We start from the raw sequence: 17,020 nt of genomic DNA on the forward strand, positions 1-17,020 counted from the left end.
GTGAGCAACGTGTATTTGGTCACGTCTTCTTAGAGTGTATCGGCATACTTTCAAACTCTGCCTAAATTTAGATGAAACACCCATGTATACTATTATGATATTGACACGTGTACTTGTTTATCGGGGAACCGGGTTTCATCGTCTAACAAATGTTATCGCTCAGCGCATGACGCGCCTGCATGTATGGGAAGTTTCTAGAATGTTATCTATGGTCCTATCCGCTGCCTATTTTCAGCGAAGCTTGCGTAATATGAATTCATATAAAGGTGACGCGAAGGGTCTAGGTTATTCTGGAAGACACACGGACACCAGCGATAACTCTGGCACCTTCGATGACTGATGTAGAAAAGCCGACGCAAATAACCAGCTGATCACATTTCGACGATCGCCAGTCATGTTCGCCTTATTGCTGTGCTTTGAGTGTAGCTTGCTTTGTGGAACAAGTTCGCTCAATAAAAAGTTAGTTTCATCGTTCACAGTTTTACCGCTATATTTTTCACCGTCGCTACCACGTGACATCTGGTGGACGTGTGAGCGCGTGCATGTACCAAGCGTCCCCGCAAAGCCGGCAACCAAGCCCGAAGCACGAAGACAACACCGACGTCGCCAAAGACGAGCGAGCTAGCTGCAGGCTGCAAGCACTGCTGCCGGAGCACGGACGTTGGTCTGAGCCGACCAGGAAAATCGTTGTCAAGACGACCCCCACAATAGGAGCACCAGCGTCTCCCATCGTGCTTCAACAACCTAGAGAGCCATCTAGCTTCCATAGAGCTTCGTCAGAGGATCCGGAAACATGCCTCGAGACTTTCAAAAGGATCTCGGTCTTCAATAACTTGACCTCTGGTGATAAGCTACGCCGCGTGTACTTCTACCTTGTAAAATGCCACGAGAACATGATTCGAGAACCGGGAGTCCACTTTTACAACGTGGGACCTGCTCCGCAGTAAATTCCTCAGGGCCTTCACAAGCATCGCCCAGAACGAAAGGGCCGAAGTTGCATTGGAAGCCCGAGTGCCGCTACCTAAGGATAACGTTGCCATGTTTACGGAAGGAATCACCTTTCTATTCCGCCACGCCGACCCTGAAATATCCGAGGAGGCAAAAGTCCGCTTACTCATGCGTGGTGTGAAAGAAAAACTTTTATGCGAAGCATATTACGAGAGCTCAACCCAGCTCCTCAGGCGCGGCGGTGTCGCCTTGAAACCACGTGACACCGTGACGTCACGACAGAGGAGAAGTGGCTTTGGCTCAACTCTTGCAAGACGGGCTGGGTGGGAATCGAACCAGGGTCTCCGGAGTGTGGGACGGAGACGCTACCACTGAGCCACGAGTACCATGCTTCAAAGCGGTAGAAAAGCGCCTCTAGTGAATGCGGTGTTGCCTTAGAAACGAGCTGTTTCTAAGGCGTGCGTCTCTTGCTCAGGCGCACATTTCGTTGCCGCGCCGAACGCTGCTTTGCTCGACGCTCGCCGCGTCCAATGCGGGGCGCGTAGTCGCTGCCCTGTAGCCCATTGTCTTACACCCCTTGGCGGGTCGACGGGAATGCTGTCGCGTTCCACTCTTGAAGGCGAAGCAGTAATGCATGAGTTGTTTCTTCGTCTAGCCGAACCAAATATAGCCAAGCAACAGCAGTTCACCATGCTAAACAGTGGTTCAACAACTAAAATAAAGGCTAGTATGCTTCGCATCCTGGGCTTAACCTTACCTAAGCCACAGCCATTTTTTTGGCAGACTGATACAAAGCCTCCCGAAGACCGTCAAAGAGTTTCTTCGCGAGGCAACCAACATCGAGGAAACGCTGGTAATGCGGAACCAACCATTCCACCGCCGCATGCACTCAACAATCTACGCAGGAGTTCAATCAGTGGCCACCGAAGACCTGCGTGAGAACATAACAGCGGTTGTGCAGGAGGAGCTTCAGAAGTTGCTCCCTTCATCACAGCCTCAAGTAGCTTCGATTGCCGACGTCGTAGGTGACGAGCTCTAACAATTACTCGTGGTCCCGCAATCACCACAGCCTCAACCGCAAGCGATGACCTACGCAACCGTAACCTGCTGTCAACTTCCCCCTCTGCATCCGCGGCAGGGTCCAGTGACGCCACAGTTCCGTCCTCCACCACCGGCGCGGCCATCACGCCAACGCATTGCCCCGCGCAGCATTCCAAGGAAAACTCACGTTTGTCGCACCCCCGACCACCATCCGCATTGCTATCACTGCGCAGAAGTGGGCCACCTCTACCGCAATGCCCTTGCCGCGAGATGAGAGTGCGAGGGTTCGCCATCAACGCATCGTGCTCGCAGCAAGGTGACTGCCGATGTAACATCGCGACTACCCCGACGCCACCCAGTGGAGCCCTCTACGGCCATCCTGTTCACCGTCGCCGGCCGCTACCTGTACCCGCAACGTCAACCGTGCACTGGCCCAGCCCAGGGCCGGTCAGCAAGCCCATATCGGGAAAACTAAAAGCAGCAAAAATGGAGGTGCGGTTGCTCTCCGCTGCACTGACAAAGATTTTCTGCCGCCAACGAATGCGCCAAAAATACTTTTTCGACGACATATCAACGAGACAATGCCATCCCGACGAAGCCGGTAAATCAAGCATACGCCGACGAAAGACTGCCTGACATCGTCACGTACCAGCCATAGGTCAACGCGACGTAGCCAAGGCCTAACTGCAACGGAAGGCAGATAACCACAGACCTCGACGTGCGTCTCTATGGCCATGAGGTCACTGCGCGTGTAGACATTGGAGCCGACTGTCCGTCATGAGTGGGCCCATCGCCGCCCAGTTCAAGAAAGTTAAGCATGCATGGGAAGACCCTCAAATTCGGACCGCTGGACGACACCTAATTATGCCCACTGGAATGCGCAGGCAATAATTACTGTTCATGATCAGACTTACCCTGCCACTTTCGTTATCCTTCAGCAGTGTGCACGAGACATCATTCTCGACGTGTACTCGATACCGCCGGACAACCCTCGTAGTCACCAAGCCATGAGTGTGCTTGAAGATCAAGTGTGCATCGCGCCTCGTTCCCATTGTCATTTCCTTCGGAACGGAAACACCCATAGAAGTAGAAGGTGTCATTGAGGGTGATCAGCGTCTGCTGCTCGATCGCAAGGGGGATCGCTCGACTTCATTGAGGCAATGCGAAAGTGATGCTGAAGAAATTCAGCCAGGAGTTCCAGCACGTCAAGAAGGGTGCGACTATTACGTACGTGGAGAAAACTGTAGAAACCAGCAATGTATTTGTCTTCTGGGATTGTGCCGCATGTACAGGCTCGTCCACTCTTAGGGTGAACACGGCTCACCGTGGCCGCGCTCCGCGGGGCGCCAGTGCGTCCGGCGCGGCGGCGCATCGAAGCGAAGCGGCGCAGGCGCACACGGACCCAGGGGAGGCGCTTCGCGTCGTCTGCTACAGCGCTAGAGCGCACAGCTTTTGCTTTGCAGTAAAGTACGTTTCGCTAGACCCAGGTAACTGAGCGACCGAGGCGGCGTTGCGGGAAGGCGCACTTCACTAACTGGAGCATTTTCCATCTGGCTCGGTCTACAGCTTGTGAACAGCCTGCTAAATCAATATACATTAGCAGAAAGAAGCTTCTCACCACATAAATCACTTAGCATGTTTTTAATAAGCGATGAGGGTAAAAATGCGGTCATCTTTTGGCGCTCTTTATTAGGCTGGGGCCATTTTATTTTACTCTCACAGCACTTCGTGCAGTGCATACCGAGCAACCTATTAGGCGCGCTCTTCTTCGTTCGAGTCATCATGTGATGAGCCTAGCGCGCCGTTTCGCGCATGTCTTGATGCTGGAACGATTTGCTTAATTGAGCTAAGAAAGCGACCGAACCCCGCAATAAATTCGACAGAAAGTTATGGAGCGATTGTTCAATCATGCATCATCATGTTTGCCATCGATTTTACCATTAAGGAGGGAAATAATATTACTTCGACAGCAACTAAGAAGTGACATCCACTACTTCGCGACTCTCTTATTGACGCGTTAATGTCGCTGGTAGGGGTGCATGGAGCGCTTTACGCGATGTAAGAAAGTGCTCTCCCCGGCATAGCAACTGATTTGGCGGCAATTTCGCTCTCGCTTTTCATCTTTCTACATCCTATAAAAATACACAATTAATTTTTGTTGTCACAGTTTGGGTACAATCACCGAAGCGGTGCCAGTCCTTTGACGGCTACCTGACGCGAGAAGTAACATTCATATTTAGAGGAATCGTCAGTCAATTATTTGATTACATTGATTGGGTGAAGTAAAACATGTGGCGCCGTCGTTTGTTGGTTGTTTTTTTTTTTCTCTTTAGAGTCAATGCACGCCGCATGCGAATGCTGTTTGTGCCCGTTTTGAATAGGTAATTGGAGTGGAAAATCTATAATTTACATGTCTGTTTTCTAGCTTAAATTACGTCTTGCAGGGCAGTTAAGTCGTTATTCGCTTCTATTTCATTTGAGTACTTCCTCGGAATAGGTCATATGCATATTCTCACTAGCAAATAATAATCTGTTAATTGTGCGGTATACGTTCCGAAGCGACACATGGCCTCTGCGTTACGCCATATAGGTGGGCATCGGATAAATTTGGAGAAAAGGAGGAATTGATTTCGCTTATTTTAGGGGTAGGGGGGGGGGGAGGCTGAGCGGGTAAAACCCAAATATGAATATGGCACGGGAACCCTTGCCGCGAACAAGCAATGCTGTTGCCGTCGTGGAGAAGGGGCAGGTCCGTGTGTTCGACGAACGCGGCCACGATAATTAAACCGGCGGTCATGATGCCGGCCCGGTGTCGTCTGCCGTCAGCATGCCGATGGTCGGCAAACGGGTTCGACATTTGTAAAAGCCAAGCCCGGCCCAAGCCATATTGCTGTGGTCGGGCCAGTGTACTTTTTAACTGACCATGGGAGTCAGCCGGATGTACCGCCGAACCCCCCCACCCCGCTTTTTTTTTTTTGCTTAGGTCACGCTAGCCCATCTTAGCATAATATGATGATGCGCTGCAGCCAATGGCTCCTCAAATGAGTGACTGGCCTCTCACGAGTTAGAGATTCTGGGATGACTCATCAAATCGAAAGACACCAGAGGTGTTTCCATTAAACGCATTTCTGTCGGCTTGCATGATGAATTGCGTTTTGTTCGGTTGCTGGTTGCCATGGCACTTCAGCGATAAAATCGCTGTAACAGTGCAGGATAATTTTTTTTCCCCGGTGCACTTTCGGAAACTAGCCATGTCGCGGGCACCGGAAAAAGAAAGACGACGCATTGTAGATCTGTGCTTACAAAACTATTCTCAACGCGTTATATCGGAGATGACAAAAAGGCCACTGAAATCTGTGCATCGAATCGTCCAGGCTTACAAGAAAGATGGAAAAATTATGGATGCTTCCCATAAAGCCCGGCAAAGAGTGACCACTGAAGCTGAATACATGACCATTGTTGTGGCGGCTGCTGCAAACCCGACCTCCACCGTTCAGGAAATTAAGAACAGCCTCAGGCTGGGTGGCGTCTCTGACACGACGATCAAGCGTTGCCTCTACGCCCCAGCCTAATAAAGAGCGCAAAAAATTACTGTATTTTTACACTCATCACTTATAAAAACATGCTAAGTGATTTATGTGGTGAGAGGCTTGTTTCTGTTAATGAATATTGATTAAGCAGGCTGTTCACAAGCTGTAGACCAAACCAGCTGGAAAATGATCCCGTTAGTGAAGTGCGCAGCCACGTGGGTCTAGCGAAGTGTACTTTACAGCAAAGCCAGACTGCGCGCTCCAGCGCTGTAGCAGACGACGCGAAGCGCCTCCCCGAGGTCTGTGTGCGCCTGCGCCGCTTTGCTTCGATGCGCCGCCGCGCCGGACGCACTGGCGCCCCGCCGAACGCGGCCGCGGTGAGCCGTGTTCACCCTAAGAGTGGACGAGCCTGTACATGGGCGACTATAGTTCCCGAACCAGACTTCGACATAAATTCAAGTCGCCCCATGAGCAAGCAGCAGCAGCTCAGATGTGTCCTTCGACGATGCAAAGAGTGACCCAAAGGGCGGTCATTCCGGTCGAAAATGTCAGAGTACCACTCGAGGAGGCCACGGAGCTCCGTGGCTTGTTGGGTTGAGAGGTCCGGTGCAACCATCTTTGTAAAGTCGACGGGTGGAGCAAACGCGGAAGGCGCAGACTGTGGACTGGTCGAAGACCGCGAAACAGATACAGAGGAAATGCGGCACTCGTGCGACGGTGACAACGTCGCAAGAAACATGGCTCGAGAAAGTACCTGTGGGCCCTGTCAGAAACTTAGGATTGGAAGACATGTCTGATTGGCCGCTACAGAAATGAAGATGTGTGGGAAGGAGACACTGTGAGAAAGCAGGACCGAAGTCACCGGAGTAAGGGTGCCCGTCAGGTACAGATGGGCAGGCTAAAACAGTGGTGCAGGTTGCTGCTAGAGGCGGGAAGCGGCTAAAATCCGCAGAATAAAGCGGAGTTGGAGCTTGAGCAGGAAAGCCAACGGGAGGAGATAGGTCAAGTTGTACAACACCGGATGAAGAGTCAATCAGAGCAGATTGAGCGGTCAAGAAGTCTAATAATAATAATAATAATATTTGGGGTTTTACGTGCCAAAACCACTTTCTGATTATGAGGCACGCCGTAGTGGAGGACTCCGGAAATTGGACCACCTGGGGTTCTTTAACGTGCACCTAAATCTAAGCACACGGGAGTTTTCGCATTTCGCCCCCATCGAAATGCGGCCGCCGTGGCCGGGATTCGATCCCGCGACCTCGTGCTCAGCAGCCCAACACCATAGTCCAGAAGTCTAGTCCGAGGATCACATCGCGAGGGCAACGTTCGAGCACACTCAACAAAACAGACGTTTGGCGGCCGGTGACACTCACACGTGCAGTACACATTCCGAGCGCAGCCGGAGCTCGACCGTTGACGACCTGGAGCTGTAGAGTCGGAGAAGGAATAAGTACTTTCTTCATGAGCTTTCGAAGGTCCGAACTCATGCTGGAAATTTGCGCTGCAGTGTCGATGAGTCTTCTAACGGGCAAATCATCCACGTCCACGTCGAGAATGTTTCGATGAGTAGGCAGGGTTAGCAGAGGAATTTCAGGCCGGGATGCTGCAGCAGCGTTCCCTCCAGGAGCTGCCCCAGTTAGTTTCCCGTTAGAGAGCGGCGACGGTAAGCTGGGGACAAGGAGCGGCGCAGCTGGCGCGAACGGGATCGCCCACTGTGTGGTGATGGTAAGTGGCTAGTCGCAGTGGCTCGAGCGTTGTGTGTTGCGTCTTCAACCTTGGTAGAGAGTTCAGGTGGGCAAGGATTCAGTGGGGAGCGGCGCTGGGCGGCAAAGCTAGGTGGAGAGTGCGCTGGCCGGGATGTTCGGCAGTGGCGAGACATGTGACCCACACGTCCACTATAAAAGCAGACGGGTCTATCATCATGTGTGCTCCAATCGCGCGGGTTGTGGTAGCTTGGTTATGGATCGTATTGGTTCTGGTGAACAGGGGCAGAGGCAGCAGACGAAGCAAAGTCAGGATGGCAGGCGGAGCAGATGGACGGAAGACCCACATTGGAACGTTCTTGGTGAATGACCTACTGATTCAGGGACACGAGCGGCCGAGAATCGTCAAAGTACTGCGTCACTGCCGTGGCAGGAGACGCTGCTTTGATTTCTCGCCGGACGATACGTACGACGTTCTCAAGGGAGGTGGGCTCGTGACGATGAAGCTGCGGTATTGGATGGACGAGTAAACTGTTGAACTATGCGGCAGCTCTTCGCGTCTTCAGAGCGGTGACATTCGTCAGTGATCGCATCGACCGTTGTTATATTCTTGTAAACAAGCAGGTTAAACTCGTTGTCTGCGATGTGTTTTAAAACGTGGTTAAGCTTCTCTGCCTCTGCCATATTATGATCCCCCTTGCGGCAAAGAGCGAGGACGTCCTGGAGGTATGCCACGTAAGATTCAGTAGACGTCTCTGCACGGGTCCCAAGGTCCTTCTTAGCAGAACGTTGGCGGCTGACGGGCTTGCCGAACAAATCTCTAAATTTATGTTTGCACTGGCCCCAACTTGTAATCGCTTCTTCATGTGTCTCGAAGCAGACCCGTGCTGTCTTCTTTAGGTAGAATATCATATTAGCCAGCATAGGCGTGTTATACGACCTGTTGTGTACGCTAATTCGTTCGTAATTCCGCAATGAGTCGTCGACGTCAACATTGTCAATCCCGGAAAACATGGCAGGGTGACGAGACTGGGCCAGGATGACCGTCGGTGGTGACGACGGGGACGTGGTTGAAGAGTCTCCTTCAGATAACATGGTGGCACGGTTACGTGCCCTGCGGAGCTCCGGCTTGCGCAAGTGATTACCCAGCAACTCCACCAATGATGTTACGGGATGGAAGAAGAGTACGTCTATTCACAGATCGCTTTTAGTGGAGGAGGAAACAAGCGCAGAGCAGCGAAAAAAAAGTAAACTCTTCTTCGTCGTCTCCAAGGGTGCCGTCAGCGTCCTCTTCTTCCCACAGTAGAAACTGTGACAATATTTTGTACTAGTTAATACATCCGTGAAATATACATGAAAACGTTAACATTATCATTACCGGTGCGTCAAGATTGGGTGCTGGGAGGCGGGCACACACCCTCGCCCCGCCTCCCTATCCCAGATATGCCGGTACCTCAGCGTTGACAAAACTCAGCGTTCATGAGCCTCTGCCCTCTCCATTTTTCCTGAAGCTTTAATTACCTATTACCCTTCCATCCCGGGGCTACGCTGGATTCGTCCGTGGTTGGAATGCAGGCTTCAAATACCTATAATTGAGCACTTCTGCTTTCACAATTTGCTGGAATGTTTCATGAACTGTTCGCGCACACGTTCAACATGAGAACTAAACTATAAGCCATGCTTTTTTTTTGTAACCTTTAGGAGATTGCTTTAAGAAATCGCTTGTGAAATGCTAGGCTATTCCGTCTTTTAGGTCTATTTCTGGAAGAAGCGAAAACTGCACGCAAGAAAAATCGCAAGGTCCATTTTGCTAATTGAATATATTGAATAATTAACCACATAACTATTATAACTGGGTGAGCTGCTGCATTGAAAGAAATGAACTCGCGGAATAATGATAACGCACACTACGCAGAAATTTTGAGTCTAATAACAGTTTTCAGATAATCGTTACCAATTTCTCCTAAAAAAATTTCCTGGCACTGCAGTTTAGATCGTTTCTAAGTACTAAAGGCAAGTTTCTGGGAAGCAGTTAAGTGAAACACCATTGTATTTTCTAGCCTATTTTATGGCTATATACCGCAAAAGTGGTGCGTCATGAATTCGAAGGCGCTTCACAGCACCTCGGATTCAAATGTGAAATTTGAGCTTCTATTTGAACGTCAAATATTTAAGCATAAGTGGAGGTTTCTTAACCAGGCAACTAGAAAACGCAATTTTAGTATCCGTCTATACTATCCGCTTTTTCGAGCATTCCACGAAAGCCCGAACAATGGCGGTATACGCTCTTGACAATTTTTAAGTACATCACCCATTTGAAACAAAAAATGAACAATGAACTTACGGCATGCTAACAAGACGACGATGGAACAACTACCGGCGATCTAGAACTTCGAGGAATTTACAATGTTTTTATTGTGCTGTCCATTCCATTCATCAAACAAAAATAACACAGGCATTTGATTCCAGCGTAAAGCTTACCAGAGGTGGAACCTATTGATGATACTTTCATAGATGGCAGGTACCCGTTCTAGCCATTTCTTGCTGAAAGATTCTAGTCCTTGAAGTTGAACTCCACGAAATATATTACAATCACTAAACCATGCGAAACCTGCGGACGAGTAAGCCCGCGAGAAAAACGCGCGATACCTTCCACTATCCTGCCTTGTATCGCCACCAGTTGTTTTGCTACACAACTGCTGCACAAGAGGTGCTATCACAAGTACCGTAACTTGGGGGGGGGGGGGGGGGGGGGGGTTGTCGTCACTCAGTTTTTTTTTCCTTATCGCCTGATAAAACGTCAATGCCACGGCGCCATTCCCAAGAGTCGCAAACAAAATAAATATAGAGATAAATTGTGAGGCACTGTACATAGTCCTTTGTAGATGTTTGACCTCATCGTCAGAGGCTGTCGCCAGAATGCTTCGTTATCTCGCCGTCACTCGTTCCTTAAAGATATCCACGAGTGCCCAGGGGAGCCTTTGCAGCACGTTTACTTTTTTTTACAGGGAAGTGATCCAGAGGCAACGCCAGCGACTGACACAGACAGCCAGACTGCAACACAAACCGCCCAGAGTACTGTTCTAAGCTCTGCAATACCTCAATGCATTTTTATTGGCAGTGCATCATACGCCCCATTAAATGACAACTTGGCAAACACTGCCGCATCTCCGCCTAAAGTCAGCCTTACTATTTCTCCAACTTCAAATGTAACCATGTGGGTGGTGCAAACTACCTGTAGTTCTCCATGTGTTTCTGTTCGAAAAGAAGAGACTTCTAAACAGCAAGGGAAGGAAAGTGTTTCAGCTCTAACGTACAAACAGTTAATCATTTATTAGTAATTATTATGGGAATCACAGATATAGCTTTTCAAGAAAAAATTCGCAGTTCCACCCGAAAGGCGAAACACCGATTGCGATAACAAATTAGTAGATCGACGTACAAAGTAGGGATACTAGCTTTATCGGTGGTATAAACTTGTAAACATTCGCTTACTAGCTAAATTAACAATGATAGAATACGTAAGCGTGACTCAACGAGGACGTAGAAATAAACACACAGAGACAGCGTTGTCTTTGTGTATTTCTTTCTTTCTGCGTGATTGTTCAGTCGCGCTTACACACTATAACATGGATTCAAACCGACTCGCCCGTCAACGTTTTTTAACAAAAGTAACCAGCGCGGTGTCACGCGCGCACCGGTAACCATGAACACATCTTGCTCGATGAGCGCGGAAGCTCGCTGGGAAATTCCTGGAGTGAGGAATCGCAGCAGCAGCAAGCGAATTGACCTTCATGCATGTCTCGCTTCAGCGTGGACGAAACGTCGAAAGCACAGCGCACACGATGCTACCGGTGCTACGGGCACTTAGCAAACATCGCAGATCACTTTGAAGATGAGGCCCGCTCGGGCGTGCACTTCAGCGACGTCGCGGATCGCTTTCCAGACACACGAGTACCGGCAATGCGTCCCTACGGCGTCAAATTTAGCACTTTGTAGCAATTTGCTGCGTTTGTATGGATGTCTCATTTTCCCTTTAATTATTCCTCTCCAACTTGCTGGTTTCCGCAGAACTATCACGCCGCACTCTTGCCTTTGGTTGGAGTTGTTGATGGATTCGACTTCGCCCTCCTATCTGCTAGCCGCCAGGTTACCGTAGATGGTAGAGCGGCTGCCCCGGAAAGGCGGTTGTTTCTGAATCGATTCCCGGCCCAGGACGAACTCTTCTTCAACTGCGATGCTTTTTGTTTCGAGGAACTCATATGGGTTTCCTTTGTAGGAATTTGTACATCTGGGTGGACGTCTCGTTTTCCCTTTATTAGTTACGCCTATCTACCATGCGGGATTCCGCAGAACTATTACGTCAAACATGATTTTGTTTACTGCAAGACCCTGAGTTGGTGTCAGTCACGGTATTTGCTGAAATCAAATCGCGCCAGCGCTGCTTCGGAGGGAGCACAGAAGTCTTACTTTATAAAGCTCGTGTTTTTATTCCTGACATAGCATTGCACGGTTGTTATCTTGGTTTACGTAGTTGGGTTGAGTCACGTCTTATGGAGCCTATAACAAGTTCGTGTGTCTATATAGTGCTGCTGTAAGTTCTGTATAACTGTCCTCTTGAATGGGAAATAAGCCTAGCGGAGCTAAGCGAGAACTTGTCACGCGCTTGTTGACTGAGCAGAAAAGTGTCGGTGTAGTTGTGCCAACGCATATTATGAACTGCTGCAGACCATTCCGAGGCATCTAGACTCGGACCGACATACTGGGCGACGTGATAAAACACCCACAGTGTTTCGTGCTCGAGATAGCTGTGCGACAATCGACGACGACTACAAGCACCCAACTGCATCATCCCTCTGGCCAGGAGATGTCGTTCTCTGCAGATCGGGATCTCCTTGGTGGCAGGGCAATCCGTTACGGTTTAGTTCGTGCGGCAATGAATGGAATGGGCGCCAAGCGCCTGAGACACAACGTGCCTAACCGTCACGCTCTTAAACATGAAGATACTTGTCCGTCAGATGAGTGAGATGGGAATATGCACTACTGTCCTTTCTCGTATACGTTCACGCCCCGCCCCCTCTTAACGCCAGGCAAGGTTTCTCTCCGCATTGTTGTGTCTAGGTTGACCCGATGTGTCCTAGATTCACCCCTCTACGCCAGGAGGGGTTTCTCTCTGTATTCCTTTGTGTGGGTTTACCGGACGTGTGCTGACAAGGCCCTTTACCAGGAAGCAAGAGAGAGTGAGGTAGCCCGGATAATGGAGCGTGTAAGAATATCAGCGAGCCGCCACGTGGAGATATCTTCTGAGCCATATATATATATATAGATACATATATATATATATATATATATATATATATATATATATATATATATATATATATATATATAAACGAGAAGAAAGGGGGTTAACCGAGGGACCCGATAATTATTAGTCATATAATGAGAACCCAACAAACACTGACACCAAGTACAACATAGGGGAAATTGCATGTGCTTAATAAATGAAATCAAGTAATGATAAATTAATGGAAATTAAAGTGGATGAAAAAACACCTTGCCGCAGGTGGGAACCGAACCCACAACCTTCGCATGTCGCGTGCGATGCTCTACCAATTGATCTACGGCGGCGGCGTTTCCCCATCCACTTTCTTGGGTATTTATGTGTACTAGTAGAACCCTGGGAGTGTTAGCCAGCGCCCCCACTCACAGACCTTGGCGGCGGACGTGGAACGTCTTTTTTGCCTTAGGCGTCACGAGAACGTGATCTTTTCGGGTGAAGACAACTGGTCAATAAACCCACATATGCTACCTGAAGGCATCAATGTTGCCGGATTCGAGACCCTCGTTATGTAATAAACGAGAAGAAAGGGGGTTAACCGAGGGACCCGATAATTATTAGTCATATAATGAGAAGCCAACAAACACTGACACCAAGTACAACATAGGGGAAATTGCATGTGCTTAATAAATGAAATCAAGTAATGATAAATTAATGGAAATTAAAGTGGATGAAAAAACACCTTGCCGCAGGTGGGAACCGAACCCACAACCTTCGCATGTCGCGTGCGATGCTCTACCAATTGAGCTACAGCGGCGGCGTTTCCCCATCCACTTTCTTGGGTATTTATGTGTACTAGTAGAACCCTGGGAGTGTTAGCCAGCGCCCCCACTCACAGACCTTGGCGGCGGACGTGGAACGTCTTTTTTGCCGCAGGCGTCACGAGAACGTGATCTTTTCGGGTGAAGACAACTGGTCAATAAACCCACATATGCTACCTGAAGGCATCAATGTTGCCGGATTCGAGACCCTCGTTATGTAATAAACGAGAAGAAAGGGGGTTAACCGAGGGACCCGATAATTATTAGTCATATAATGAGAAGCCAACAAACACTGACACCAAGTACAACATAGGGGAAATTGCATGTGCTTAATAAATGAAATCAAGTAATGATAAATTAATGGAAATTAAAGTGGATGAAAAAAAATGGCTGTGGCTTAGGTAAGGTTAAGCCCAGGATGCGAAGCATACTAGCCTTTATTTTAGTTGTTGAACCACTGTTTAGCCTGGTGAACTGCTGTTGCTTGGCTATATTTGGTTCGGCTAGACGAAGAAACAACTCATGCATTACTTCTTCGCCTTCAAGAGTGGAACGCGACAGCGTTCCCGTCGACCCGCCAAGGGGTGTAAGACAATGGGCTACAGGGCAGCGACTACGCGCCCCGCATTGGACGCGGTGAGCGTCGAGCAAAGCAGCGTTCGGCGCGGCAACGAAATGTGCGCCTGAGCAAGAGACGCACGCCTTAGAAACAGCTCGTTTCTAAGGCAACACCGCATTCACTAGAGGCGCTTTTGTACCGCGTTGAAGCATCGTAATCGTGGCTCAGTGGTAGCGTCTCCGTCCCACACTCCGGAGACCCTGGTTCGATTCCCACCCAGCCCGTCTTGCAAGAGTTGAGCCAAAGCCACTTCTCCTCTGTCGTGACGTCACGGTGTCACGTGATTTCATGGTCACCGCCGCGCCTGAGGAGCTGGGTTGAGCCCTCGTAATATGCTTCGCATAAAACACCTTGCCGCAGGTGGGAACCGAACCCACAACCTTCGCATGTCGCGTGCGATGCTCTACCAATTGAGCTACAGCGGTGGCGTTTCCCCATCCACTTTCTTGGGTATTTATGTGTACTAGTAGAACCCTGGGAGTGTTAGCCAGCGCCCCCACTCACAGACCTTGGCGGCGGACGTGGAACGTCTTTTTTGCCGCAGGCGTCACGAGAACGTGATCTTTTCGGGTGAAGACAACTGGTCAATAAACCCACATATGCTACCTGAAGGCATCAATGTTGCCGGATTCGTGACCCTCGTTATGTATTAAACGAGAAGAAAGGGGGTTAACCGGAGGGACCCGATAATTATTAGTCATATAATGAGAAGCCAACAAACACTGACACCAAGTACAACATAGGGGAAATTGCATGTGCTTAATAAATGAAATCAAGTAATGATAAATTAATGGAAATTAAAGTGGATGAAAAAACACCTTGCCGCAGGTGGGAACCGAACCCACAGCCTTCGCATGTCGCGTGCGATGCTCTACCAATTGAGCTACAGCGGCGGCGTTTCCCCATCCACTTTCTTGGGTATTTATGTGTACTAGTAGAACCCTGGGAGTGTTAGCCAGCGCCCCCACTCACAGACCATGGCGGCGGACGTGGAACGTCTTTTTTGCCGCAGGCGTCACGAGAACGTGATCTTTTCGGGTGAAGACAACTGGTCAATAAACCCACATATGCTACCTGAAGGCATCAATGTTGCCGGATTCCTGACCCTCGTTATGTAATAAACGAGAAGAAAGGGGGTTAACCGAGGGACCCGATAATTATTAGTCATATAATGAGAAGCCAACAAACACTGACAGCAAGTACAACATAGGGGAAATTGCATGTGCTTAATAAATGAAATAAAGTAATGATAAATTAATGGAAATTAAAGTGGATGAAAAAACAACTTGCCGCAGGTGGGAACCGAACCCACAACCTTCGCATGTCGCGTGCGATGCTCTACCAATTGAGCTACCACGGCGGCGTTTCCCCATCCACTTTCTTGGGTATTTATGTGTACTAGTAGAACCCTGGGAGTGTTAGCCAGCGCCCCTACTCACAGACCTTGGCGGCGGACGTGGAACGTCTTTTTTGCCTGAGGCGTCACGAGAACGTGATCTTTTCGGCTGAAGGCAACTGGTCAATAAACCCACATATGCTACCTGAAGGCATCAATGTTGCGGGATTCGAGACCCTCGTTATGTAATAAACGAGAAGAAAGGGGGTTAACCGAGGGACCCGATATTTATTAGTCATATAATGAGAAGCCAACAAACACTGACACCAAGTACAACATAGGGGAAATTGCATGTGCTTAATAAATGAAATAAAATAATGATAAATTAATGGAAATTAAAGTGGCTGAAAAAACATTTTCCCCTATGCATTTTCCCCTATGTTGTACTTGGTGTCAGTGTTTGTTGGCTTCTCATTATATGACTAAAAAATATCGGGTCCCTCGGTTAACCCCCTTTCTTCTCGTTTATATATATATATATATATATATATATATACATATATACATTTTGTGCATATAGATGTATTTACTCTGTTCATCCGTAATGATGTATTAAACTTCTGGTTTTCTTTTTAGATCCCCTCGTCTTCCCGGATGAACTCTGTGCAATGTTGAACCTGATTCCAGCTCCAAGCAGGTGCGGTTGAAGGTCGCCGAAACCCCTTCCCTGTACCAGCTTGACCTGGACAATGAATGATCATACTATTAATCGGTGCGAGCCTGGAAGTTCTCGTTATTGACTGGCTAACAAAAAGCTTGCACTTCGCCACGCTGCGCCAAGCTTTTCAAGCAATATAGGGGCTATAAAGGACACAACGGCAGGCGTTGGCCAATACAGGCTTGATGAGCAAAGCCAGAGCGAGGGGCATTCAATCGCAGTGGGGCGGCGGATTAAAGGAAAATAAGGGCATTTCGGGTTACACAGCTAGGGTCTACTAAAACCAGCAGAGGATTGCCCAATGACCCCTGGTAGTGGAAACTCGTTATACATGATGAAACATTTGTTTAATTGCTGACACCCACGTCCTTAATATAACAATGTTGAGGGAACTAGGGTCAAATTAAAAAAGAGGAAGTAGTAATACAGGAGTGAAGGCCCGGCGGGCGCCTTTTAATACGCCACCAAATCTGTGCACCCCAAATTTGTTGACGTTGATGATGAACTGATGATGTTGGTGAATTGCGGCGCTGTCTACCGAACAGTGAAAATAGCATCTCACTGGCTATTGATTCAGATAGGCTAAAAATATTATATTATCAACTCAACTTTCGCAATTAGGCGCTATGTAGTCACGTGATTTGGTATTTCGTTCATAATTAGGCTGTTTATTTGCGATTTGTCGGCGATATTTTTTTCTGTTTCTTTACACTAAATAAACGCACACAAATCGGTGCCGCTACTCTTGATGCTACCAGCGATTGGGTTCAGACCGCTGTTTCAGTTAAGTGCAATTTATATTTGACTCGACCTTCACGTGAGCGAGCAGCACAAAGATACTGTCCTGAAAGCCTTCTCCACTGCGCCCCCCCCCCCCCCCCCGCCTTTAAAGCTTGTTATTTTTACCATCATCCTTCTATGTATGCTTGACAGTGTCCTTGGCAATCAAGATAGGTATAAATGACACGCTGTTAATGCCGCAAAAATATGTGGTGACGTCACGCGTATCTTGCACCATGTGAG

At 48.7% G+C, this 17,020-nt stretch overlaps 1 protein-coding gene across 5 annotated transcripts in view; it reads right to left on the reverse strand.

The window, feature by feature from the left end:
• The window catches only part of LOC135901885 (monocarboxylate transporter 13-like), a 92,181-nt gene that overhangs the window by 59,281 nt on the left and 15,880 nt on the right, over positions 1-17,020 (reverse strand). For 4 of the 5 annotated variants that reach the window (XM_065431713.1, XM_070533608.1, XM_065431711.1 and 1 more), the window contains exon 1: positions 9,704-9,847. The exons of the other annotated variant lie outside the window; for it this stretch is intronic. In XM_065431713.1, the coding sequence (XP_065287785.1) occupies positions 9,704-9,734 (31 nt within the window). In that variant the 5' untranslated portion in view covers positions 9,735-9,847. Of the gene's footprint in view, positions 1-9,703; positions 9,848-17,020 lie in introns of those variants that run through there. 5 annotated transcript variants of the gene reach the window in all.

Source organism: Dermacentor albipictus, chromosome 2 (genome assembly GCF_038994185.2).
Source record: "Dermacentor albipictus isolate Rhodes 1998 colony chromosome 2, USDA_Dalb.pri_finalv2, whole genome shotgun sequence".
Classification (NCBI taxonomy): Eukaryota; Metazoa; Arthropoda; class Arachnida; order Ixodida; family Ixodidae; genus Dermacentor; species Dermacentor albipictus.